Source organism: Lithobates pipiens, unplaced genomic scaffold, assembly GCF_037356315.1.
Source record: "Lithobates pipiens isolate NorthernLeopardFrog02 unplaced genomic scaffold, aLitPip1_a1.2 Scaffold_3, whole genome shotgun sequence".
NCBI lineage: Eukaryota > Metazoa > Chordata > Amphibia > Anura > Ranidae > Lithobates > Lithobates pipiens.
The window spans coordinates 175,648,445-175,675,660 of NW_027507790.1; the positions used below are offsets into that span (position 1 = coordinate 175,648,445).

General features: G+C 41.5%; 1 protein-coding gene across 2 annotated transcripts; it reads right to left on the reverse strand.

The window, feature by feature from the left end:
- Positions 1–248: 248 nt before the first annotated feature.
- On the reverse strand, positions 249–26,502 carry ENC1 (ectodermal-neural cortex 1). Of its 2 annotated transcripts, none has more exons than XM_077462522.1 (3): positions 26,263–26,502; positions 11,388–13,184; positions 249–4,990 (listed from the first exon to the last, which is right to left on the reverse strand). In XM_077462522.1, exon 2 carries the CDS (start codon positions 13,174–13,176, stop codon positions 11,407–11,409), a length of 1,770 nt encoding a protein of 589 aa, XP_077318648.1. In that variant the 5' UTR covers positions 13,177–13,184; positions 26,263–26,502; the 3' UTR covers positions 249–4,990; positions 11,388–11,406. The 2 variants fall into 2 exon arrangements, with proteins under 2 accessions (XP_077318648.1, XP_077318649.1); XM_077462523.1 differs by lacking the exon at positions 26,263–26,502 and adding an exon at positions 24,138–24,157.
- Positions 26,503–27,216: the final 714 nt, after the last annotated feature.

The window sequence follows — 27,216 nt, forward strand, 5'->3', positions numbered from 1 at the left end:
ATAAAAAGTAGAAGTGGATTTCCCTTGATATTAATCTTTTCCCATGGAGTTTCTGTTACCAATCTTCCAGGATAAGGTTATAATAATAAAAGAAAAGAGACAAGCCTTTGAAGTTAAATTGGATCCATTTCAGTGTAAATCCTTGGCAATCATGAACCCATCCAATACAATAGTATATAGACCAAGACATGAAAGCTATTTACTATTAACTTAAAAAAAAAAAAAACACTCAGACTTGAGACCATGGCAAAAATTCAAACAGTGCAACTTTATTTTCTTACCACAAATTCACTTGAGAAAAAGAGAAATGCAACAAGGACAACAAAAACAGAAACAAGTAGAAAAAAAAAAAAAAAACCTTCGTCTGTCATTGACATACAAAACAAATGGCTTTGGCAAAACCGTAAAGTTACCATAAATAAATAAATAAATAGTTTTAGATGATGCCGTTACCAATTCAACAAGCAGACACTGTACATTAGATTTACAAAAGGACAACACCAAGTACAGAACAAGCTGCAAAAATAACCAAAGATATGTTTTTTGTTTTTTTTGTTAACTTCCAGGTAAGAACAGGTTAACACTAGACATGGGACACTATGTGCAAACAGTTTTAAAGAGAAGAGATTCCAAGGGTGCAGGGTCCGCTGAGCGGGTGGCCTGAGAAAGTGACCTGCCCGGCTTCTTCTTTTACCCCATGTGTAAATAAAGAGCAGGTCTGATTACACAGGCAGCTTCCAATGAAAAGGCCGCTGCCTCTCATTCCTGCTCATCCTGACCTTTACACCGATTCCCTTACAGAGGTATTTTTACCTTTGCAGCATTGCAACTTGAGTTTATAGGAGACAACTGACATTTCTGTACGAACCAGTCTGGAGCTCGGAGAAGGGCACACAGCAGCACAACACAAATACCAAGTTGGTGAAATTTGCTTATTTGTTTTTTTTGGGGTGCTTTTTTTTTCCAGTACTGATACTAGCTTTTACGGAATAAGCCAAAAGAAATATTAACATTTAACATTTTAACTAGAGTGGTGATGGGTGAGAACCACTGTCAAGTTTTTATTACAGTCCTGAAAGTTCTTGAGAGTCATCTTGTCTATCAGTCGTGGTGTTTACCGCCAGAAAGTGGGATATCCAACAATACTAGTTATTGAAAGATCAGGTAAAGAGTGGAAATCTTCCAATATGGACACCTAATCCCTAACTGTAATGTTCCTGGGACAGGAAGTGAAGGAATATCTCCTTCATCAAAAAAAGAAACAGGGTCTATAAACATTGCATATTCTATCCAAAATAAAGATTTTGGCTAGAGATACACTTTAAATAGCCCCCCAAAATATAAAATTGCCCACCCACCCTCCAAACAAATGCAGAGCTCATCACAATAGATTCCCACATTCTCACCCATTAGTTGTGTTCTTTATGTAGGTGTTAGTTGTACAATAGTAAGAACCTGTTCTCCACCGACACACTTCCTTAAGGCCCCTTTCACAACAAGGCGTCGGCAACAAAGCAACGCTTTACTGAAATTTTTGTGGAGGTTTTTTTTGGCCACTAGCAGGGCGGTTTTAACCCCCACTAGCAGCTGAAAAAGGGTTAAAACGTCCCGCAAAGCGCCACTGTAATGGCACTTTGCCAGCAGTTCAGCTGCACTGCCCATTCATTTCAATGGGCAGGGGTGCTTTAGGAACGTGCTCCTTCACCGCTCCAAAGATGCTGCTTGCGGGAGTTTTTTTAACATCCTGCCAGCGCATCGCCTCAGTGTGAAGGCACTCGGGTTTTCACACAGACTGTAGGGGAGCCATTTTTCAGGAGCTTTACAGGTGCTATTTTTAGTCCAAAAGCCCCTGAAAAACACCTCAGTGTGAAAGGGGTCTAAAGTGGAACTACACTTCATGTGGGCACCACAAACCAAAAATGCTATTCAATTCATTTTTCTTTTTCAAAGAAACTTGCCCATCCATGCACGTCTCCATGCTTTACTTTGTTGAGAAATCACTTTGAAAAAAACACCCCATTTCTGGCCGTGGCCACCTTGAGTAAGGGCAGCTTATTCATGTAGCACTTACTTCCTGGAATCCACCTGCCAATAGGTCAGGCATGCAAGAAGAAGAGGGTGTTCTTAGGTGAGAAAGTACTGAAGACCGCTGGGATGTATTCATGGGTGCTCAACCTGTAATCCTCCAGCTGTTGCGGAACTACAAGTCCTATCATGCCTCTGCCTTTGGGAGTTGTGCTTGTACCTGTCAGCGGCTTGCAATGCCTCATGGGACTTGTAGTTCTTCAACAGCTGGATAGCCACAGATTGATCGCCCATGTATTACACCATTTGCCTGGAAACCAGGAAGTAACTAAAATGTAAAAACAAAAAAAAATAAAACAAGCCAGTATGATATACTTTCCTATCCATCAACTAATGCTAGCCGCATAAGGTTTAAAAAATGTAAAGGTTGACAGAGTGTGAAGTTCCACTTTAACAAGCATGCGGAGTGTTACAGGTAGGACCGAATTCATAATAATGCATACACTGGGTCCGAAAGTCTTGCCTAGAGGGAGTTTTAAGGTTCTCTAGAATGCATTTGTTTGGAGCCCGCTCTCTCGTCACCTAATCCCTACTAATAATCATTGTCAGGAGTCCTTCATCACGCAGCCGGGCAGTGTTTGTGCCTGGAGAGCGAGAATCAGCGGCGGCAGCTGTGACACACGGCTTGTTAGGGATCTAGAAGGCTGATTGTGAATAGTCGTATTGAATATAGCTGTGAGGGAGAGGCCCAGCCAGGCATCGCATACTTCAATTACGGAAACCAAACACTGCAAAGTCACTCCGCACGGATCGTGTCAGTTCTCAGAATATTTACATTACATAAGGCGAGAGGGGCAGCCTGAAATATGTTTTCAAGGTCTGAAATAATAAGTTAGGGTTGGAAATTTCTCTGCTGCATGCTCAATGAGCTGCTTCAATTCTTGAAGGGGTTCTGTTAGGAATGAAACACGTTCATGGTTGTGGTAATGAATGAGCACAGTGAAACATAGTTTAGAGACCGTTCACTTGATAGAACAGACAACACACTAACACTTAAATTGTACTGCACAAAGTCTGCTATAATACATAGAAAACGAACTTCATAGCTTAGAAACCCCAACCATGTTGCATGATGTAGCATCATACACCCGTGTCACAGATATGTGATATTTTAGAACATACCATGTTTTGTCTCTAAAGTGTATGTAAATATAAACCCTTTTTTGTTTTGGATAGATTGGGGAAGGGTTAAACCCTCTGCTACATATTACTGGTCATTTGTGTCCCAGCTGGGGGATTGTCTCCAGAAAAATCATCAAAGCTGGACAAAATGTCTGAGCCCGGTTCACACTGCGGCGACTTGTAGTCACATGAAAAGTCGCGCCCCATTAATTGCAATGGAACTGTTGTAATCGGTGCGACTCAAGTCGCTCCAACTTAGAAAAAGGTTCCTGCACTACTTCTGGTGCAACATCAATACAATTTGCATTGGCTTCTGTTAAAGATGTCGGATGCAAGCCACGATGAAGTTGCGCGGGGATGTCGGATTGGAAGTCGTGGCAGTGTCAACCCAGGCTAAGAAGGGACTTCCGCTCGCTCTGGGGAGATTTCCTCTTCCTGTTGTGCCTCCAGGACAGGAAATCTCTCCAATGAGATGCAGACAGTTTAGAAAAACCTGATAGAGGTTTTACGGTTTCCCGTTTCTACTTTATCCAAACCATAAAAAAAGGTTTTGACTACACACGCTTTAAGGGCCCATGCAGACATATCTGACCATATCTGACCATAAACAGCGTACAGGTGCATAGAACCTCTGTGTCCAGAGTTGTACACCCATACGTGTACATGTGTTTACAAAGCTATAGATGTGTACAGCCATTGACCTCTATAGACATCACTAGAGGGCTCCCCGGTGGAGCAATATACCAGAATTTAGGTTAGATATAGTCATGTGCCTAAGCCCTAATGCGATCAAACGATTAGGTCTTTTGTTCTGTTGCAGGAGATGTATACCTACATAATGTCATCTTCTAGACCTACAGATATCAATTTGTACTTGCTCTCACACCAAGCTATCAAAAGGCCAGGACAGTCTGTTCATGATGAGTACTGTCTTCTACTTAGTGAATTTCACCATCACAGACATCTACATCACAGTGAATGGGTAAATCACAAAAGACAGTTTGCAATGCTGCAAGTAGGTAGCTAAATACACTACTTTGAAGTATTGTTGCAAGCTCTAAATATATATTCAGCCAGGCCTTTCACATGTTAATACAACTACAAGCATTGTATCAGCATGCACACAGCAAAGGTCAATAAATAGACACAACTGGGAATGTAATAAGAAAGTCATATATAAATAGGCAGTTGAAATGGAAATGGATTGTGGGTAGTAAGACATCCAATGTTTGTTCATTGTTTTTTTTGTTTTTTTTTCACTTCTGGCTAAATTACAGTTGTGGCTTTCGCAATGTTTAACACAGAGAATGCATTAAACTGAGAGATTAGAAGATGCCGATGGGACTGCCCATTGTGCAGTCTAATGTTAAGCAACTGGCTGTTAGAACTATATAAGACTTGACATCTCTGCTGCGTGGAGCCCCTAGCGTGCCCTGCAGCTGGTGCCGACATTTCCAACCACCTCGAATTGTGATGATAAACTCTTCAGTCCAGATGGATTCCAGCTATGTCCTTCTTATTAAATCACCCCAGTGTTCTCAAATGCAGAGCCAGAAAAAGAACGGTGTTAACTTCTAGTGAATAATCAGGATAATACTGATAGTTGTAGAATGCCATTTCTATCCTCTTTGTCCAGATAGACAATAACCCTTCTGCAGCCAGAGAGTCCCAGCTGTAAAATGGTTCTGTACAAGTGTCAAGCCAAACTTCATTAATGTAGAGCAAAAAGTCTTTTAAGTCATCTTCACGTAAAAGCTGGCTTCGAATCTTCACAGCTGAGGTCCTGCACACGAAAAAAAAAAAGAATACAACTGTTATCTTAGTCGTCAACAATACGGCAGATGCTTAATTCTACTATATACATTAAATTGATCCCACACAATGAAGACACAATTGTATTAGAAGATACTAAATGAGATTAGCCATCTGTCATTACACAGATTTAATTTTACCCCATCTTCTGATAGACTTACTCATCAATATACCGACAGACTTGGCTGCTTGGCATGACAATTGGGAGGTTGTATATCTGCCAGACAAAGCTGTACAATGCTGGATACATTTAGGAAACTTGAAAAGGTCACATAATAACTATGTTATTACAGCATTGCAACAAGGCACCAAAAACGACAAATGAGAAAAAAAAATCTGCAAAGGTGCCAATGTAAAGACCGTGTGTTTACGGGACCCAATCAGGAATCCTTGCAAAAGCGCGCATGTTTATGTGCTCAGCAGATAAAACCCAGCCATGGTCTTTTTTTTTTAATTGGCCAAAAAATCTAACACTTGACTTCATAAAAAAATAATCTAAGGATGTTTTCTAGGTTTTTGAGAGTGCGACAAGACATCAGACCTAGCTGGGAAAGACAATGATCATCACATGTCTTCTAGTAATATTTAGGTGATTATTAGCCAGCACTGAAATAAAGCAAGCAATATTCTAAAACATTTTCCAAACGATTATTTGCCAGCACTAGATAGCAAATGAACAACTTGAACCATGCAGTTGCCTCCTGCACCACCATGGAAAAATGCCACCCAATAGGGTAGATTTCTGGTATAGAAAGCCACCACATGTCTAGGAAACTTGAAGCTTTTAACAATGAACTATATTTAAAGGAAAGTTGGCACATACTAAAAAAAAATATATATATATATATATATATATATATATATATATATATATATATATATATATATATATATATATGAGGAAAGAATATAACGGTTCAGGTTGAAGGCACTGAAGAGCATAATTATGTGTGCCTCTATTTTGTATGCTCTCGTTCCCTTTACCCAGCCCTTTGGCAGACAATAAAGCATATATTGTATTAATTTCCTACTTCTTCTAGGGTGTGACTCCCCAAGCTTGATACATTTGGGCAGAAATGTTGAATTGTCTGAACAAGAGTGTCTAGCTGTCCCCTCCCTCTCTCCTTATATAACCTACATCATTCATGGAGTACAGAAAGTAGATGGCACGGGCCCTGCAAATCAACGTTCTGGAAAACTTGTAGTGTCTGGCTCCAGAGTCGCAATCTGCCAGCTCTGACATATCCCTGCCAGTGGATGCCTGGAACAGTACTCTGCAGCACTGGAAAGCTACACATTTCTCCGCTGTGATTCAGAATGAATCAGTCACAGTGACAGATCAGAAGTAACTTTTTTCTTTTCTATCTGTGTGACATGACAGCCACTAATAATTGACACCATTACTTTACCATGTATTGATTTTAGTTATCTGTCAACTGCCCTCTGTATATGTGTGTTAAAACATCTATGTACAGTATAAGCAACATATATTAATGTTGAAAAAGGTTTGTATGGCAACCAAATCTACCAACTCATGGAATGAACACATTCTATTGGCCCTTGCACAATCCAGGCATTTGGACACCAGATTCCGCAAAGCAATTTTAGTTAAAGCAAAACTTTACCTGCAACAACTTGATAAAAAATAATGTTCTTTAGCAAGGAACATACATTCCATGTTAATAATTATGCTACCAAAATGAGTGTGTGCTATATATTGCCTCCAGCATTGCTCATGTTTCTTCTTGCTGAAGGCTGCCATTTTGCTGAAGCCCAGAGCCCTAGAACAGCAGCAAATCAGAAAGCGGAACAAAACCCGTTGAATGTAACAGTTACAGAAAACAGTTACATTCCCGGAATGCCAGGATTGCTAACTGTCATATTTGCTTGTGTTGTTCTCAAACTGTCAAACCATGAAATGGCTGGTGTCATAATTGGTCACATCTGCACCATCATGGCAGTTGCAGATCAAACAGAAGCAGCTTTTGGCTGTAAAGGATAGGAGGGTTTATTTCTTTTATGTTTTTTTTTTTTTCTGTCAGCAGATCGGCCTCTACAAACTCGGCAATGCATAAAAATGGAGAGCAACTGAGCATGTGCAGAGCAGGATTAGACAGTGTATTACAGCATTTTAAACAGGCATAGGCATTTATCTCTAATGTTTTACACACAGTAGCTACACCTGAAAAAGGGGGCAGTCTGAAGTAATCTAGCAGGACTTAATTTTGGCTAAATTCCCACTTTAAGGCTCCATGCACACTGGGCTTAAAAAAAAAAAGTATGTTCTCCTGGCAGTAAGAAACGCTTGTAGAGAGTATTTTTTTTACAAAGTTTAGATGAGCTTAGGAGAGTTTTACGTTTTTTTCTGCCAGTGAGCTCCAATCAGAAGTGCAAACCAGAAGGGTTTTTTTTTGCCTGCCTCTAAACGCTGATCTCAAAATATGTCTGTAATCATCCTGTGCATGGACACATAGGATAATATTGAGCTGCTTCTACAGGCAAAACACAAAACTTCTGTAGAAGCAGTGATTTTAAAAGCCAGTGTGCATGGAGCCTTATGCCACGTACACACGATCTGACTTTCCAGCAGACTTGGTCCAGCGGACCAGAATCCGTCGGACAATTCGATCGTGTTTGGGCTCCAGTGGCCTTTTTTTACCCCAAAAGTCAGATGGACCTTGAAATAAAACATGTTTCAAATCTATCCGACGGACTTAAAAAATTGGGAAAACCGTTAGTCTGTGTGCTAGTCCGACAGACCAGATATTTTGCAAGGGCAGCTATTGGCTACTGGCTATTAAACTTCCTTATTTAGTGCCATTTACGTCATCACGTTCAAAACTAACAGACTTTTGAACGGACTTAATCTGGTCATGTGTGGCCAAGTCCGTTCGTTCAGAAAGTCTGTTGGACCTCTGCCGAAAGTCCATCGGGAAGACCGTCGGACCTAGTCCGTCGAAAAGTCTGGTCATGTGTACGCAGCATTAGATACAAGATCTGTTGCTGCATGGACTGGTTATGGTGATATTAGGCTCCTCTAGAGACTTTTTCGACTTAACGCTATATAAATGGGTGGCTCGATAGCTGTTATTACATACGTCTATGACCATGTAAGATCATACAATAGGCTTCTATAACCAGGGGGTTATATTAGGTCTGCTAACCCTTGGTTAAGTGTTTTGACAGATTTGCCCTTACATAAGATAAAATGGAGTGTTTGGATTGTTTAGTGAGCTATAGGGGTTGATTTACTAAAACTGGAGTGTGCAAAATCTGGTGCAGTTCTGCTTAGAAACCAATCAGCTTCCAGGTTTTATTGTCAAAGCTTAATTAAACAAGCTGAAGTTAGAAGCCGATTGGCTATCATGCATAGCTGCACCAGATTAGGAATGCTCCAGTTTTAGTAAATCCCCCCTATAATGTTTGGACCAGAAGAGAGGAAGTTATTGTATAATCATTTACAATCCTGGCTACATAATCACCAGAATTATGATCTGGGTACAGTAACCATATCCTGAATCCTTTAGATTACCAGACATAACTATAAAAGACTGAAGTGACAGGCGGGCATTAATGACGTTGCTGACTCTCCTTCACATATACAGTTACTAAGCAGTGACTGAACTGGGACTGCAGGTCAGCATTCCTGGACCTCATACTAAGAGCACAAGTATGAGACCACACCTGTCCCTAGAGGTGAAACCAGAGCAAGAAAAGTTTCTCAGCTCAGAATCGCACATTCCTCTGTACAGAGGGCAGACATGTGCCCGGGAAATGAGTAACAGAAATGAAGAGTTCTCCAGAACACAAGGGACAACAGAGGACAACAGATAACCACTACCGATGCCAAGAGATTGGGAAGTCTCTCCTTTTGTTGACACTATCTACAAGGGATCGGAAATGTGTGGCTGGTTGAAACGCTTAGCATATTTGTGATAACAAGTTGTTTGATGAAACAACAGAGCACGAAGGATAGGGTATGTCACACTGTGTAACTTCCCCAGAGTTAGGCACAGTATGCAGCGGGGAGGAGAGCCCTGCAATGCTAAACTCATGTAAAACCAGTCTGTTCTCTCTCTGCAACCTGAAGTTTGTTTGACTTTCTGTCCTAAAGGAAACCCGTGAAGAACAAAGCAAGGGAACTGACACTGCTGATCTCTCATGCTGGGAAATACTAGTTGCCTGGCCTTCACGTTGATCCCCTTGCTTTAATATTTTGAGTCAACGATCCAGAACAAAGACGGATTTCTGACCACACTCTGAATTTTCTGATCTGCAAGCCAGGTCCCACAACACCATCTTTTCCTCCAACATCATGGGGAGTTGTCTGTCTCCTCCAGGTTCTTGCAGCTGGCCTCCTGATGACATGGGTCACCTACAAGGACTAGGAAAAGAGCTGATCCCCTGATGACCTGCACTGTAAGTTACCCCATCTCCTGGGATTTGTGATAAGAGTATCCTAGGAGATTAAAAAGGCAATACATCATTCTCTCCTAGGCAAGAATCCAGGAAGTGCAGAGAGGCTTCCCCTGACAAAAGATATATTTAAAAAAAAAAAAAAAAATTTGGGTAGGTATAAAGTAAGGGAAAGTTGTTGGGGGGGGTGAAGGTCCGTTTTAAGTAAGCATAGTGCAAACAATGTTTATGGAGAGCTTATCTAGTAAAACCAACATATGTGATGATTACACACCTTTCTACTTAAAACTAACATTCTGTGATACATTAGCTGGCTCTCTAAGAATCCTAGGCTTCATAAGTAAACTGCACAGCCATCATTCTATCCCTAGCTGCAGTGGGTACTTAACAAAAAAAAAAAAAAGTTGTCTTTTGGCTGATTTGGCAAATATGTAAAGCGGACAATACATAGAAACAATCCAATTGTAGAATCTCATTTACATTTTTAAAATATTTCATAGGGCAAGGACATACACTACTGGACTTAGGTTTAAAAAGAGAAGTATGGCCAAAGTTCTTTTGGCTCTACTTCTCCTATGGATCAAAGAAGTGTAGTTTATTCTGCACTTCTGTGACCCATTTTCAGCTGTGAACAGGCTAAACTCCACTATCGGTTGACGTCACTTAGCCTGTCCAGGCTCTGGATGGATCCCGACTTTATAGTCAGGATCCACCCAGAAACCTGGACCAGCAGCTGATTCAGACTTCTCTTAATTTTTCATTCAGGTAGGCCCTTGCACTACAACAGTTGAAGGTAAATCTATAAAAGATTGTACAATGTCAATCCCTTTTCAGGAAGATTGGGAATATGGATCACCAGCAGACACTTTCTGATATTTGTCTAAGGGAGAAGCTATCAGAAATGTCAGAAAACCTTGTCTGATCACTGTAAAATCTAAAGCCCCGTACACACGTGCTGAATGTTGGGAGACATTGGCCAGTTCCATAAAAACCGTCCGACATGTTCTGATGGGGGGGGGGGGGGGGTGGTCATCCCCCTGCCAGAAAGCAACAGCTCAGTGGGGGAGATCACTGTACTAAGGTCAGAAAGTACAGCGGCTCCGACCGGAGCTGTTTATTTTTTTTCCAAAAAAATAGGCAGCTCCGGTCGGAGCCGCTGTACTAGCTGAAAAAAAAAAACTAAAAAAGTGTTTACCAGGATTATGGCAGCCTTTAATGTGAGAATTATTAATTCTGAAAAAAGCACTGAGGTGTATATTTTCTTTGGTAGTATCACAAGGAAAAAATCTAAACATCAGAAGTTAATAAAGGACCCAAGTGCCAATTTGTTGACTCTCTCAAACTATTTTATTGTTACAAACAGCCCTGGAGTCAGAGTGCACATGACATATAAAGTATGTACTGTACAGGTGTTTGCAGGGGAAATAGTAGATAGTATGTGGAGAGTGTATACTTGTTCTGCAGGATAACATAGTCTAAACCTATGTCTGTAAACTGCATAAGCGGGTCAAACAGTCCCAGTGTCTGGGGCAGATTTAATTAAACCTTATCACCAAATTATTAATTTCAACATTTTTCCCATAAGAAATTATTTGCATTTTACATTGTATAAATATTATCTTCTTGTTAAAGCCTCCCTTTTATAGCTATACAAAAGCCCTAAACTACTGCTAGGTGCCACCATTTTGGATATGATGTTGTCATCAGCCCCACGAAACCAAGAGCTGGCAAAAAAAATAAGTTGCAATCTTGCATACTAGACTAGCATGAGAGTGAAAGGGAATCTACAGGCTGGGATGAATTGTGGGTTCTTCCCTGCACATAAGGAAGTGATAATGAAAGGGTATCTACAGATTGGCATACATTGTGGCTTCTTCGCTGCACACAAGAAGCAAACCTCAACATAAACTGTACTCACTGGCATAAAGACACATTCCTGAACTGAAACTTACCATGCCAGTGTGCAGTGCTTTAGGACGGCAGATGTTTCCATGTGCTGACAAATGCCGTTGGGATAAGAGAATAAGGTACTGTAGTTATGCTGTTCCACGCATCAATTGTTGGATCATAACAGTCCAGTGTTTTGCACCTCTGAATTCCAAAATACCCTCCAACTACAAACAGTTTATTGCCAGATGCTACTGCATGGCAGCTCATTCTCTTGGCTGTAACATCTCCAGCTTTAGTCCACTGATACGTTTCGCTGTTGAATTTATAAGCTGAACAGGCTGAGAACTCTGTATCTCCACCCATGATGAAGATCTGGGTTCCCAAAACTGCTGCTGCCGTGTAGCGCCAGGGCTGCGGGCAAGTAGCAGGTACAGTCCATCTGTTTTCAGAAGGATCATAGCACTGAACCTTAGGCAACTTGTCATGGCTAACACTGGTCCCACCAAAGGCAAACAATTTCAGCTTTGCACTGACCACAGCTGCATTGCTGACACCTTCTCGAAGAGGAGCGACCATTGTCCACTTGTTGGTTGCTGGGTCATACTGCTCCACTTGTTTTAAGGACACAGATGGAGAGGCAGGAAGACAGCCTGTGGCTGCAGTGTGTCCCCCTACTACATACAAACTGTGTTTTAGTTCAGCAGAGCCATGGCCAAAGCGTGCAACAAGCATTGGAGCAGCCTTTGACCACTCCTCATGAAGAGTGTCATAAACCCAAACATCTTTGGAGACACCGTTTTCTGAGCCCCTGCCTCCAGTGATATACACTTTGCAACCGATTGCACATGCACTGAATTCTTTTCGGGGACTTGGGATATCTGCCTTGGGTATGATCTCCTTTGCCTTCTGGTCAACGAGGTATAATTTATCACACATAAAAGTCTGTCCTCCCAAAAGAAACAGAGCATGTCCAGTTTTACGAGGTTTAGCACACATGCTGGTCACCACACCATCATTTTGTAAGATTTTTAATTTACACCGAATAGCTTCTTCTACTAGTTCTTTGCTTTTTTTCTGCTTAATGATAAGCTCCTCCATTGCCACATTCTCCATGAGATATATGGCTGGAAGAAGAGCCAACCGTACAGTTTGAAGCAGCTCTGGAAGGTAACAATGTCGCTTATTGAGATCGTAGTTAATCCAGTTCATTGCAGATTCATATACCATTCTTTCATCTTCAGTTTCCAGTTCCTCATGGCATAAGAGCTGTACCACCAGTTCTTTGGGTAGTTGGAGAAAGTCTTCAGTTTTGCAGATGGTTTGGAAGTTGGTAAGGCACATTCTCCAAGACAGTTCATAAAGCTTTGTGCATTGGTGAGCATCAGAGAGGAGAAGCATGCCTAAGCAGTTGGTATGATGAAGGTTTTTCTCTAAGAATTCTGCACAAGCATCTCTGATGTCCTCAAACTCCAACATATCTCCTGCTTCCAGAAGGGATTCAGCATTTTCTTCATTGATGATGACTCTGGACGAATATGCATAATCCAATAGAAGCTCTAGAACTTCTGGGTGGATAGCATTGTGGAAGTTTACCTCATTGGCTTGGCTTTCTTTAAGACCACCACTGAACATGGCTTCAAAATAACGACTGCAAGCAGCCAGGACAGCTCGGTGACAAGGGAAAGACCTGCTTCCCGCCAGCAATAGGACATCTGTAAAGAGGCATTGCTGTCGTAATAGGTTGAGATGAGTGAGTACATTATCAGCATATGAAGATTTGTGGAACAGATAGATGTTCATAGAGCCAGTACTGGCTCTGGATTTACGATTCTCATGTATGCTGACTGACATCTTCACTCCTGTAGGGGAAAAAACAACAACGTCGCTATAATTAGTCATTGTGTAAAGCCCATTTCTCAACCTCAAAACAGTAATTCACTTCTTTAAATTATGATAGCAGTCCAAATCGCTGTCAGTTCCTGAGACACTTTCAAACAAGACTAGTAGCTGTAAGCAATACTATTTATGAAATCACATCATTCAAAAATCTTCTGTATGACAAGAAATCTAAACACATTAATGATATTATGTAAATTCAAATGTCACCTTAATGTTATAAGGGGAACTCTAGCATTTTAAACATTTTTTAGAAATACATATGAAACAGGTTAGCTCAATTAAATAATTTTACCATCTTGATTAATAAAACGTTTTGTTCCTATGTATAATTTGTAGTTATATATGCAACCATAATAAGTAATTATATATGCAGACATGGATTTCTCTTTAGTAGTGCTGCACAGTGTTGTTCCTTACTGATCCTCTTATCTCATTGCAAAGCCACCAGAGAGAATCTGTGTGACAGAGAACTGGAGACTCAACATTCTTTCTGACAGGAAATATACACAATGTTCCTTGTAACCCAAACCATGTGATCTAGACCAGAGGTCTCCAAACTGCGGCCCATGGGCCGGATATGTCCCTTTGCCAGTCTTTATCCGGCCCTTGGGGCACTTTTCCTCTGCCTGACACCAACAATGGGACATAATTCTTGTCACTGATACCAACATTCTTCCCACTGGCACCAATGATGGGGCACTGTTTCTCCCACCGACACCAATAATGGGGCACTATTCCTCCCACTGACACCAATAATGGGGCACTATTTCTCCCATTGACACCAATAATGGGGCACTATTTCCCCCACTGACACCAACAATGGGGCATTATTTCTCCCACTGACACCAACAATGAGGCACTATTTCTCCCACTGGCACCAACAATGAGGCACTATTTCTTCCACTGGCACCAACAATGAGGCACTATTTCTTCCACTGGCACCAACAATGAGGCACTATTTCTCCCACTGGCACCAACAATGAGGCACTATTTCTCCCACTGGCACCAACAATGAGGCACTATTTCTCCCACTGACACCAACAATGAGGCACTATTTCTCCCACTGACACCAACAATGCGGCACTATTTCTCCCACTGACACCAATAATGGGGCACTATTTCCCCCACTGACACCAACAATGGGGCACTATTTCTCCCACTGGCACCAACAATGAGGCACTATTTCTTCCACTGGCACCAACAATGAGGCACTATTTCTTCCACTGGCACCAACAATGAGGCACTATTTCTTCCACTGGCACCAACAATGAGGCACTATTTCTCCCACTGACACCAACAATGAGGCACTATTCCTTCCCTGTTACCAACAATGAGGGACTATTCATCCCACTGACTCCAATGATGGGGCATCATTCCTTCCACTGATATCAATAATGGGCCACTATTCATCCCACTAATACCAATGATGGGGCATTGTTTGCTCCCATTGACACCAGGGCATTTTCTACTCACACTGACCACAGTCCAGCCCCCTTAAAGTCAGTAGAACAGTAAACTGGCCCTTTGTTTAGAAAGTTTGAGGGCCCTGCTCTAAATTATCTAGGCTTGAAGTAATATAAGGGAACTTAGAATAATTTTTCAACTGATGGCAAGCAATGTATTCCTTTTTTTGGACTTAGAAGAATGGTGATGATGTTTGAGAAGAGCGAGACAAGAAAAACTGACTTCTGGTTCCACAGCAACCAACTAGCATCACTGTTCAAGTTTCAAACCCTAGCTGGGGAAATGACAGTTGGAAGGTGATTGGATTTTTTTCTTATAGCATGTTTCTCATACATAAGCTTGATTTGTGAATACTGACATTTACCCTTTTCGGTTTGAGTAAAGTGTATATTTTTGTGTCTGGTCCTCTTTAATGTTTAGTGGGACAGTAACATCTGAAGGTCACACATGGTTTATGAACATCTGGTTGGAGACTGGGATTTTGGGTGATATTTGAATTTACCTTTGGCTAACATCGTTTTTTTTTTTCTATCGTGAGCTGAGCCAATACTCACAGAAAAGAAGTCTATTGATAAATTAGGAACTAGTACCACTATGTGCCGTCCACCTCCCAGAAAGAAGATGGGCTGTGTAAATTGGATCAGGCCATTTGGAAGCAAATGGATGGAACCCTAAAGTGTAGTTCATTATACTATACATATATTATATATTATATGTATATTATATAGTATATGTAGTATATACTATACATTGAAAACTTAGAAGTTTACTCATCTCGGCTGACCTAGATAATGATCTTCCGGTTTGGACCACAATGTGGCTGCCAACACTGGTTCTCATTTATCGAAGTCTGAACTGTCTGTAATGCCCCATAAGAGTTAATAAGATTCAACAACGTGCTGGAAGTGGCAAAGCATGAAAGTCAGAATAACAATTCTGCGGTTCTCCAATTTAGATTGTGCCCATAAAAATAAACTATAATAGTTTTTGATCATTTTTATTACTTACAAGTTTATAAACTGAACTTTAATAGCATGTATTTTATTATTACTCTAAACCTATTTTACAAACAAGGTTTAATATAGGATGCTTATGTAAGATTTTGCTTACAAAAGCAGGCTGGGCCGTCCAATAGGAATTCTGCAAATGGAAAGTGGGGCTTTTCTTTGATGTATTCAGCAGGGTATGTGTTATTGGATCTACAGCTATTTAAAGAATAATTCCAGGTATAGCTACTATTATATAGTTACACTGGTCGAGTTTGGGCCAATGTAACTATCCATATACCATACCTATATGAATAGAAGCTGCTGTGATCCACTAGCTTCCATATGCTGTGCTAAGCAGCTGCCCTGCTGCATTCTGAAAACAGGAGGCCCATGCCCAGCATGGGTGCCAATCAGAGATTTCTTTGCCTTTTCCCAAAGAATGCAAAGTGTTCCCCGATTGGACGAAGTAGGGATAAATTCACAATATAAGATTAATTCAGGCTATTCATTACATAATTAAGCAAGCTTGGTGAAGAGTTGTGGAGTAGAATAGCCTTGAGTGAGACATCTATTGGCTGCAAGTGGTAAACCAGTCAAGAAAATATATTTAAATTGCTATAAATTTCCTTTAGACATATTCCTAAATAATCCTTTTATAGGCCAGCGCTGACAGGGTCACTTTAAGGATAAAATGTCCAAGTTTTTCAATTAATGCGCTTTTGTGTAATCAACATGAAATTTGGAATGGCCACTGTTTTTAAAAGGATTCATCTTGTAACAAATCATTATGAAGACTGACTGGAATAAAGTTTAATATATTGATATCAATGGCCTGAAACACAGAAAGAAATAAGCCAATTATCTACTTAACACTATACTGATCTATTTTTTGCACTTTTTTATAGTTTATATTTCATGCTTTGTACTTTCCTTTATGCGGTATTTATATAATATATATGTGTGTGGTTTTTTCAAATTATCTTTCACCGTCTTGATAGTCTTGTAAAACTAGTTCAGCCACTTTAGAGAGAGATCCATAGTAGACCATATATCAGCAGACGAGCCTGCTTCTTACCCCTGACACCTCCATCTACGACAGTCATATGATCCACTCTACACGTCAACATGCAAACATCATGATCATAACAAGAAAACATAGAATGCATGTGATAAAGGAGGCATGCTCACCATACACCTGCACGTGTTGAAAGATGGATTACTGATCTCAGCACGACTCCATGAAAGCCGTAGACTGCAATATGGAACACCAAATTTCCAGCCAAGCTTTAAACTCTGCCAGGCGAATAGCAGTGCAGAGTCAGAAAGTTTGGCAGGAAACACGTGTAGCTCTAAAATTTACTACCCCTAAGCACACATCCCTACTTCATTAATTTATATAACTCATGTAATTGTAAACCACCACACTCAAAGAAAGAAAGGTTTGGACACATCCTTCTGAAGACTCTTTTCTTAACTGTCATTACAAAGGTCAGCCCGATTGATTTACAACTGTTAAACATCTTACTGTCAGTACCTCAAAGTGCTCATGTAACACTCTACATGCCAGAAGGAGCTATTTTAAATAGTGGGAAACCTGACCACATTTTTTTAATTAAGACAGGATGCTTTTAAATGTAAAAAAAAAAAAAAAAGGCATTGCCTTAAAATCAAAAACAATGGTATAAAAGTGATAGTAAACCCTATTTTTTTTTTTTTTACGACCTTTCAGCAGCTAATGTAATCACTTTCTAAGTATGTAGCTTCTTTAGATGTTAATCCTTGCCTATGTCCCCGTTTAGGCAACTTTCATGATACCATGACCACTGCCCCGGGTTTCCTGTTTCAGGTTGGCTCCTTACAGCTTCATATCAAGCCACCCTTGCACCCACAGCTGTGTTTCCCTACACTGTGTGCATCAACAGAAACACAGCCCCATAGCCTAGGATGGCAAGGCACTTCCCTCTTCCAAGCTAACACACTGGCTGAAGACTACAATGTCCACTGATAAAGAGATTGTAAAAAGGAGTACATATTTATTTTAAATAACAAACATAGCATACGTTCTTGCTCTGTGCATTGGTTTTACATAGAGCAGCCCTGGTTGCCTGTTCTTGGGCCCCACACCAGCGCTCTTGGCACCTCCCTTCTGCCAGGTGCAGGCATGCTCTTGAGCCATGGTTCTGTGTGTCCATTCACACACACAGCTGTGGCTTAGTCCCACCCCCTCTGTCTCCTGATTGGCTCCTGCTGTTGCCTAAAGCTAATCAGGAGTGCGAGTCCCTAGAGGCAAGGCTCTCATGGATATTGCTGGGTCGAAAGGGGGCTCAGGCAAGTATTAGGGGCGGAGGCTGCACACACGTTTTTTATCTTCATTCATAGAATGCACAAAGATAAAAAAAAAAAACGTGTCCCTTTACAACCACTTTAAGTTTTACAAATGGCCAAATAGTTTCTGTAGAAGAAGACAACTATGCTATTAACATTCCCCCAAGCAAGCTAATATGCCACTGAATATACAAATGATCTGGCTGGATACAAGACAAGATGGCAGTACATGCATGTGGGTGCAATCATCAAGCAATCAGATTTATACATGAAGTTCAGCATTTCCAATCAGGACAGAAGGTTAGGAGGGATAATTATCAACTATTAAGATCAAAATATCTTATGATATAATGTTCAATAAAAAAGCATAAGGCCACAATAAAGTATTAATGGTAGAACACACAAACAAAGGATGAAGACAGGAAAGGTTCTCAGTTTCCGGTTGTATCTGGGTCACCTTAGCAAACAAAAGACACCTTCCCGTGCCATGATGAAATTAAAGGTTGAGTAAATAGAATGGTTAGTATAACAGGTTTAAGTTTTTGTAGTATAACTGAACAGTGGTAAATTAAATGAAAGAACTTATATACTTATATCAAGTATAAGCAGTGTCCCTTCTGATGGGCATGTCTATGTTGCATGCACATACACACAGGGGTGAACAAAGTATTGTGGATTTCAGAAGCCAGTATGTCTATTGCAGGACCATCTCCATTGACAACTTAAAGTGGGAGTCCATGCAAAATCTAAAATCCCTGCATCTATAGACACCACAGATCTAACACTAACCTCTCTATACCTGTAAAGAAGAGATGCGTATACATACCTTTTTGGAAGCCGATCTGACCCGCTCCAACCCTATTTCCAGAGTGGAAGCTCTGCAGAGGACAACAAAGGCTGAGAAATGAATGGCAAGTGACCTCATCCATAGAGTTACTATGGGGCTTCCATTGTCCTCAGTCTCCTCTACATCTGCCTACACAGAGAGGTCATGGCTGACAGCTCAGCATGGGATCCGGTTGGAGCAGGTCAGATCGGCTTCCAAAAAGGTATGTATACTCAATTTTTCTTTACAGGAATAGAGGTTAGTGTTAGATCAATGGTGTCTATAGATGCAAGGAATTTAGATTTCGCATGGACTTCCACTTTAAGAAAACTTCAAAATTTAGGTGGCAGTCATAGATTTTAGGGGAACATTGGCTACCTCGCTTCTGGAATTTAACATTACCATGCATAGCCCATCCTACCCCCCGGGGCTGCCAAACTTGTTTTCCTCTATCCTAGCCATTCTCCACCAGGGTTCTGTGATACCCTACTGTTCCTAACAAGAGTTGCTAAGGGTTCAGTTAGCTGTAGCAAATTGACCTAACGTATGGTGCTTGGTTAGTATGGGGTCAGCACCACTTGGCAAAGCCAGCTGCATGACACCAGTGAACTCTATAGCTGTCTATAAGTCGGGGGGGGGGGGGGAAGGAGACAAAATAATGTGGAATTCAGAAGCCAATATGTCTAATTTCAAGAGCCAGCTTCATTAACAACTTAAGAAAACGTATACAAATAGGTGGCAGTCATAGATTTTAGGGGAGGACTAACTTCTGAAATGTAAAATTTCTCTGCCAAACTTGTTTACCTTGTAAGATGCCAGCCTCTATCCTAGCCAGTTCAACGAGCTGTAGCTAAGCGGCCTAACATTTAATGGTGCTTGGTTAGTTCTGGGGTCAAGGTCAATTGGCAAAGCCAGCTCCATTACACCACCACCTTTTAGTTGTCTATAGGTGTGGTATTCTGCCAACCAATGTAAGGTGGGCATTCTTTCCAACAATGTAAGGTACCTGGTTCCCAGAGACCTAAAATTTACTTCAACGGTTCCTCTAGGGCAGGGGTAGGCAACCTTGGCTCTCCAGCTGTTTTGAAACTACAAATCCCATGAGACATTGCAAGACCCTAACAATCACAGGTATGACTCCTAGAGGTAGAGGCATGATGGAATTTGTAGTTTCACCACAGCTGGAGGGCTGAGGCTGCCTACCCCTTCTCTAGGGTAAAAGGGAAAAGTAGTTGTAAAGGTTGAAGGTTTTATACCTTCATTCATTAATGAAAGTAAAAGGTGCTGCTCCCCGCACATCACTTCCCTTATACTCACCTGAGCCCTCTTGATCCAGTGACGAGCACAGTTACTTCATCTGTCCCTGGTCTCTCGCTCTCCTCATTGACAGTGGGAGCTATTGGCTCCCAATAAAGTCAATCACAGCAAGTGAGCCCTAGAGGAGAGAGCGGACGGCAGGCCAAGCCATGGATCTGTGTGTCCTATGGACGCATATAGAGGGTCACAGAAGCAAGCATGCACCAGTGCCCCCATAGAAAGCAGCTTAATATTGGGGACACTAATCAAGGGGGAGGAGCCAGGAGCGCTGGCAGGAGACCCCAGTAGAAGAGGATAGTGGCCATTCTGTGTAAAACCATTGCACAGAGCAGGCAAGTATGACATGTTTGTTATTAAAATATTTAGAAACACTTTAAGAAAGGCTGCTCTACCCAATCAATTTAAAATCACATTTACCAAGCAATATTATAAGCCTAGTGCCAGGGCAACTTTTTAGTGTTTTAATTGCAAAGTAACAGCACACCATTTTCAACTACCCCTCAAAGTCTCCCTCCACAATAAATGGACCTGCGTCAGTATGTATTCCACCAGGGGATGGCTGAACTACTACTATAGAACCAACCCCTCCATTTATACACCTCAAACATTTAAACTACAGAGCCAGTAGGGCATTCCGGCACTTGTAAACTCCCAATAAACAGAAAGCCATGGGATGCCAATCACAACCACAGAGGTTAAGATCGGATTTAATGACACATGGTAAGCTGTACAAACAGGAAGTGCTGGGGGTTCCTTCAAATTACAAATGTGTGCTTAACTAATCAAATGTGCCATTCCTCCTTTATAACTGACACCACGCACAGCTGTCTGAAGCAGGCAGTGTTCTACAGATCTTTGGAAGGAACATAAAGAGAATTCATCAACGTCTTATCTCATAGGAACGAATGCAATGCCGGTCATTTTTGAAGATTCCACGCATCACAATTTTTTCCAGTGCACTTTCCAGCTACAAAGCAAATCCCTGCCTGCTACATAAGTGCAACTTTCCTCCAGGCTGTCAAGATATGGTCTCCTGAAGTCAGTGAACAGACTAGTAAAAGTCTGTACTGTATATATAGGTGACTGTGATCTCATTCCATGACAGAAAAAGAACACTTCACCTTCCCAGTAACATAGAGGAATGTATCTAACAGAGTCAGGATTTATAACCATTGCAGAGGAGGAATGTGCACGAGTATGTGACTTCAGGGCATCTTCTGAAAGGTTGTCAGCGACCTTCAAACAGAACTTATCAAACCTGTACAAGGGAACAAATATTCAGCCGCCCACATCATATTAAAGTAAGTCTTTAGGCAGGAAAATAAAATCATAAACACATTCTCGGGAGGTGATGAGGAAGCTTCCTTTGATATGTAGAGGAACTTAAGCTGACTTGCGCAATAGACTGCTACAGATTGTTTTCAGACTGCGGTGTGATACAGAATGTACAGCACAAATAATCTCTATAATGCATCTCTGCACATAGACATGAGCTGGCTGTCTAAAAATTAAACACCGAATTACTTTTCTTAACAACAATGGCAGGATAAACATGCAGACACAGATTGACCAAAGCATGTATATAAATACACTGACTTATTCATTGCAGAATAAAGGTGACCAGCTGAGAAAATTCAATGCAAGACATCAACTCTTTGCCCAAAGCTAGTTGACCAAGGGTGACTACAATAGCTGCAGGGAAGCAACAGACGTAGCAATCGGACAGGGGTTTCTAACATGCCAACAGACATTCAATATTTCCCATCTGGCCATAATTGGTTGGATCTTAGAGTTGAGGAATAAAGACTGTGCTTTGTCTCTTACTTGTTGCCCATAATAACTAATCATTGGTTCATATTTAAACCTAAAGTATATAAATGGAAGTTAGAAACTGAATGGTTGCTACAGGCATCAAGAACTATCATACAAAAGCTCCTTTATAGGTAAATTTGTATATATCTGTCAACTAACTTATGCTTGAAGGACTTTTCTATAGCTTTATCTTGGTGAAATTTTTTTTTTTTTTTTTTTTTTTTTACAAGATGGGTGATTACTTCAAGTCTATGCAAACCCTTATATTGTAAAATAATCCATTCAGTTAAAAAAAAAAAAAGAAATGAAAGGCAAAACATGTGTATACACAACACAATATAAATAGCCTGTTTCCCCTTTTTTTATAAGTGATCAGATAGCCTCCATTCTCAGCCGCACAGAGAGGTGAGGGAGGAGAAACAGCAGCACACTGAAAGTCCCAGTGATAGGCTGTGCAGGGGAGTGGTGTGAGCAGAAGAGCACACTGAGTTGCCAGCACAGCTAAAGAACTGACCATGCTGTGGTGTTCTCATGCTTAATGCGGTCCGTTTTTAATAGGAAAGCAGAGGGACAGGCAGGAATACCAGGGATTTCACACAAAGGAAGCAATGCATGAAAACATATCCTGTTCTCTTTGTAAGTACATCGTACAGCAGGCACATATAAGAAATATTAAATGTTGGGTTTACATATTTTTTAACCTCCCAAATTGCTCAGGCTTGGAAATAGCATGAAAAATGTCATAAAACATGTGCACAGTCAAGCTACATGCACATAGGTTAATCATCTTCTGCGTAAGTTAGCCCTCCTATCAGTAAGTCTTTGGAGTGTGGGGGGTAAGCCAAGAGAGCACTGGGAGACCATGCAAACTTCATGTAGATAGTGTTCTAGACAATATTTAAACCAAAGACCCCATAAGCGCTAACTACTAAGCCACTGTGCCACAGTGGGTACACTTGTAGAACCAAGGGTGCTTCTATAAGTACTGGCCATACACATATGACATTCAGGGGTTGATTTACTAAAACTGTAGTGTGCAAAATCTGGTGCAGCTCTGGCGCATAGAAACCAATCAGCTTCCAGGTTTTAATGTCAAAGCTTAATTGAATAAGCTGAAGTTAGGGGCTAATTGGCTACCATGTAGCTACCATGTAGAGCTGCACCAGATTTTGCACTCTCCAGTTTTAGTGAATCAACCCCTCAGTCATATATAAAGCTGGCATTTAAAGCGGCATTGTAGCCAGGGTGTGTGGACCAAGTCTAATGGCACCAAGCCATCTCTAAAACAGGAGACCACATGTAAGCTTCCAGCTTAATTGATAACATTGAAAGTAATGCAGCAGGACCTTTCCTTTCCACATACATTTCTGATCTTAATTCCCAACCTATAATGTGCATACATCAATAGCATACTAGTACAGATGATCGCCAACCCCTGGCATATAGTGTGTATTTCTTAGACAAAAGCCATGAGGACTGCACCCCATAGCCAGCATAGTCTATGCACTTGTGTAGGAGCCACTCCTCCAAGCCTAAGCCCATGGTGGGAACACGCTTTTAGCCTAACACAACATGACAGCTGAATATGCAGCACGTGTAAGACGTATTAGATGTATCCAAACCCGTGTCTAAGAATTGACTTAACAATAATCTCCAGCACACTTGGGTCTGCACATCCCATTTACACTTACCTCACTAAAATATTGACAAACAACTTTCTTACAGAGTAACTATTATATATTGTTTAGTGAATAAAGACACAATCTTGCAAAGTGCAAGGAATAAACAAAAATCTAACATAATAATGCAGAACATGAAATGACAGGTAGGGTGGATCTGTTCTCAAGAGCTTACACTTTAAAAAAAACGTATGGACATTTTTTAGCTATTATTTACATCTTGGTTCTGTGTGCCACATAATAAGACACATTTCTTTAATAAGGCAAAGATGAATGTGTTAAAAAGGACAGTAATCCAAGTAACCCCCAATGATCAATCAACAAATAATCTTTCCTTGTCCTGACTATATACTAAATAATCATGGGTAGTGCACACCGCCATTCCTCTTATGTACTAAATCAATATATTGGTGAAAGTTCCCATTCTATATTATAATCAGTATGAAAAAGGGGTGTTTTGAAGAACATCTTTCAAGCTTCATTTGTTATATCAATACAAACTTGGTTGAGAAGCCTGGAACAAAGACTGGCACTAGTAGGGAGCTGGTATTGGGAGTCCAGGGTGGCAGTGTTGGGACTATGCTCTCTAGGAGCAGACAGAGGCACACAGTACTGGAAAGCTGAGCCTGGGAACAATAATAGGCACTCAGGCTGAACGTACAACAGTTCTCATTCAAATGTCGCTCCTCCCAATACTGGGAACACACAGCGATGGACAATCCCTAATCGCATGGCTGTTACCATAACAATTACAAAGCCAGCCATGGTTTAGGGTTTACAGTGCAGGGACTGTCATCCAGAACCCTCTCCGGACTCATCGCCATGCAATATGCAGAACTTAATGTTACAAATCAAACTACATTGTTCTATTAGAACTTCTTTCCTCTATTGTGCTGTCAGAAAGTCTGGCATGCTGCATTTCGGGTGCTCTGATCTGCATGTTATCATTCATAGTCTATCAGCTGCAATCAGTTCATGCCGTTCTTGTGTGTATCCAATCATAGTGATGTCTTCTAACCGTAGGGTTTGATCTAAAAGGATCCTCACCACATGACAAAGCTACAAGACTTTGGGGTACCTACCAATGCCATCACACGCAGCAACCCTTATCACATGGCAGTATTACAAGACCTATCACTGCCCTCCTACAATGCTACACATTAGAGTACCAACTGCTGCCATCCTTGACACATGGCAATGCCACTATAAACTAGGGCTCCTACTACTTGTCATGCTTATCACATAGTGAGGCTACAAGAATTTAGTCTAAGACTTCCATTATGCAGATGGTCATCCTTATCACATGGCAATGTCACCAGACATAAGGGTACATATCATAGCCACTGATACCACATGGCAATGCTAAGACATTAGGCTACCTACCACTGCCAGCTATATCACATGACAATGCTGCCAGACACTGGGGTACCTACCTCTGCCATCTTCATCAAATGGCAATGCAACCATACATAAAAGGTATCTATGTTTGCCACCTATACCACATGGAAATGATTCAAGACATTAGGCTACCTACCACTGGCAACCTTATCACATGGCAATGCTACAAGTCTTTAGGGTTGCTACCAGTATTACCATACACATGGTCATCCTCATCACATATCAGGGCTACAAGACAGGGCACCTACCACTGCCATCCATAGCAATGCTATGAGACGATAGAGTACCTAGCATTGCCACCCTTACTACACAGCAATTCTATAAGGCATTAGGCTAACACATGCCAATGCTACCAGATATTGGGATACCTACCACTGCCATCCTTATCACATGCCAATGCTACAAACCTTTAGTGTTCCTACCAGTGTTTTTATAAACATTGGTCACCCTCAGCACATGCCAATGCTTCAAGATGTTAGGTTACCTACCACTGCCATCCTTATCACATGCCAATGCTAAAATATTTCAGGGTGCCTACTACTGCCACCAAAAACATGTTAATCCTTATCACATGCCAGTGCTACGAGAAGTTAGAGTACTCACCAATGCCACCTTTATCACATTGCCATGCTACAAGACTTCAGGGAACCTATCAATGATATCGTACAGATGATCATCCTAACTGCATGCCAATGGTACAAGACATTAGGGCACCTACCACTGCCAGCTATATCTCATGGTGAAGATACCAGGCACTGGCATACCTACCTCTGCTATCCTTATCACATGAAAATGCTACAAGACTTCAGGGTACCTACCAATGACATCATACACATGGTCATACCCATCACATGCCAGTGCTTAACGATACTAGGGTTAGGTACCTACCACTGCCACCTTCATCACACTGCAATACTATAAGACATTAGGGTACCCACAGTCCATGGTATATACATGGCATTATATGATATCACTGAGCTGCCCCCCCCCCCCCCATACCACCACTGCCATCCGTATCACATGCCAATGCTACAAGACTTTAGGGTTCCTACCACTGCCAACTTCCAATACTCAGTGAGTTCTTTCCTAAAGTCCCCTTCTCTGATGTCCCTGTAGATGTAATAGAGCAGTCTCTGGTCATCCCTTGTGAGATCTGATCCCTACACTCCGATCCATCCTCAGCTTCTATCAGTGCCCAGGCACACGGGGCTCCCAGGACATCACTTACCTCCAGCTCACAGGGGATCATGTCAGTGTGCGGAGTCCCGATGGTGGCTCCAGGCTCTCGGTGCTCCGGGATCTCAGTACTCCGGTGAGTGGCTGAGCGGTGTGTCGGGTCTCCGTACAGAACACATGGGCTGGGGGGAGGAGGAGAGGAGGACACTGGAGAGGAGAGGAGGACACTGGAGAGGAGAGGGGGCGCTGTGTGTCTCACAGCAAACCTCTCTGCAGCCAGACTTCATTCACTGCGAGGTGTGATAGGAGGAGGAGGAGGAGGGGGCGTGCCCAATACTACTAGAGGAGGAGGAGCTATCACCATGCAAATCCATTCTCAACACAATGCCATGCAGCCTGCAAGATCCACAGAACGTCCCATCGTCACATCGTTACTATTCCATATCCCTGATGGCCCCATAGACCATCCCATCGTCACATTGTTACTATTCTATATCCCTGATGGCCCCATAGACCATCCCATCGTCACATTGTTACTATTCTATATCCCTGATGGCCCCATAGACCATCCCATCGTCACATTGTTACTATTCTATATCCCTGATGACTCCATAGACCATCCCATCGTCACATTGTTACTATTCTATATCCCTGATGGCCCCATAGACCATCCCATCGTCACATTGTTACTATTCTATATCCCTGATGGCCCCATAGACCATCCCATCGTCACATCGTTACTATTCCATATCCCTGATGGCCCCATAGACCATCCCATCGTCACATTGTTACTATTCCATATCCCTGATGGCTCCATAGCCATCCCATCGTCACATTGTTACTATTCCATATCCCTGATAACTCCATAGACCATCCCATCGTCACATTGTTACTATTCTATATCCCTGATGACTCCATAGACCATCCCATCGTCACATTGTTACTATTCTATATCCCTGATGGCCCCATAGACCATCCCATCGTCACATCGTTACTATTCTATATC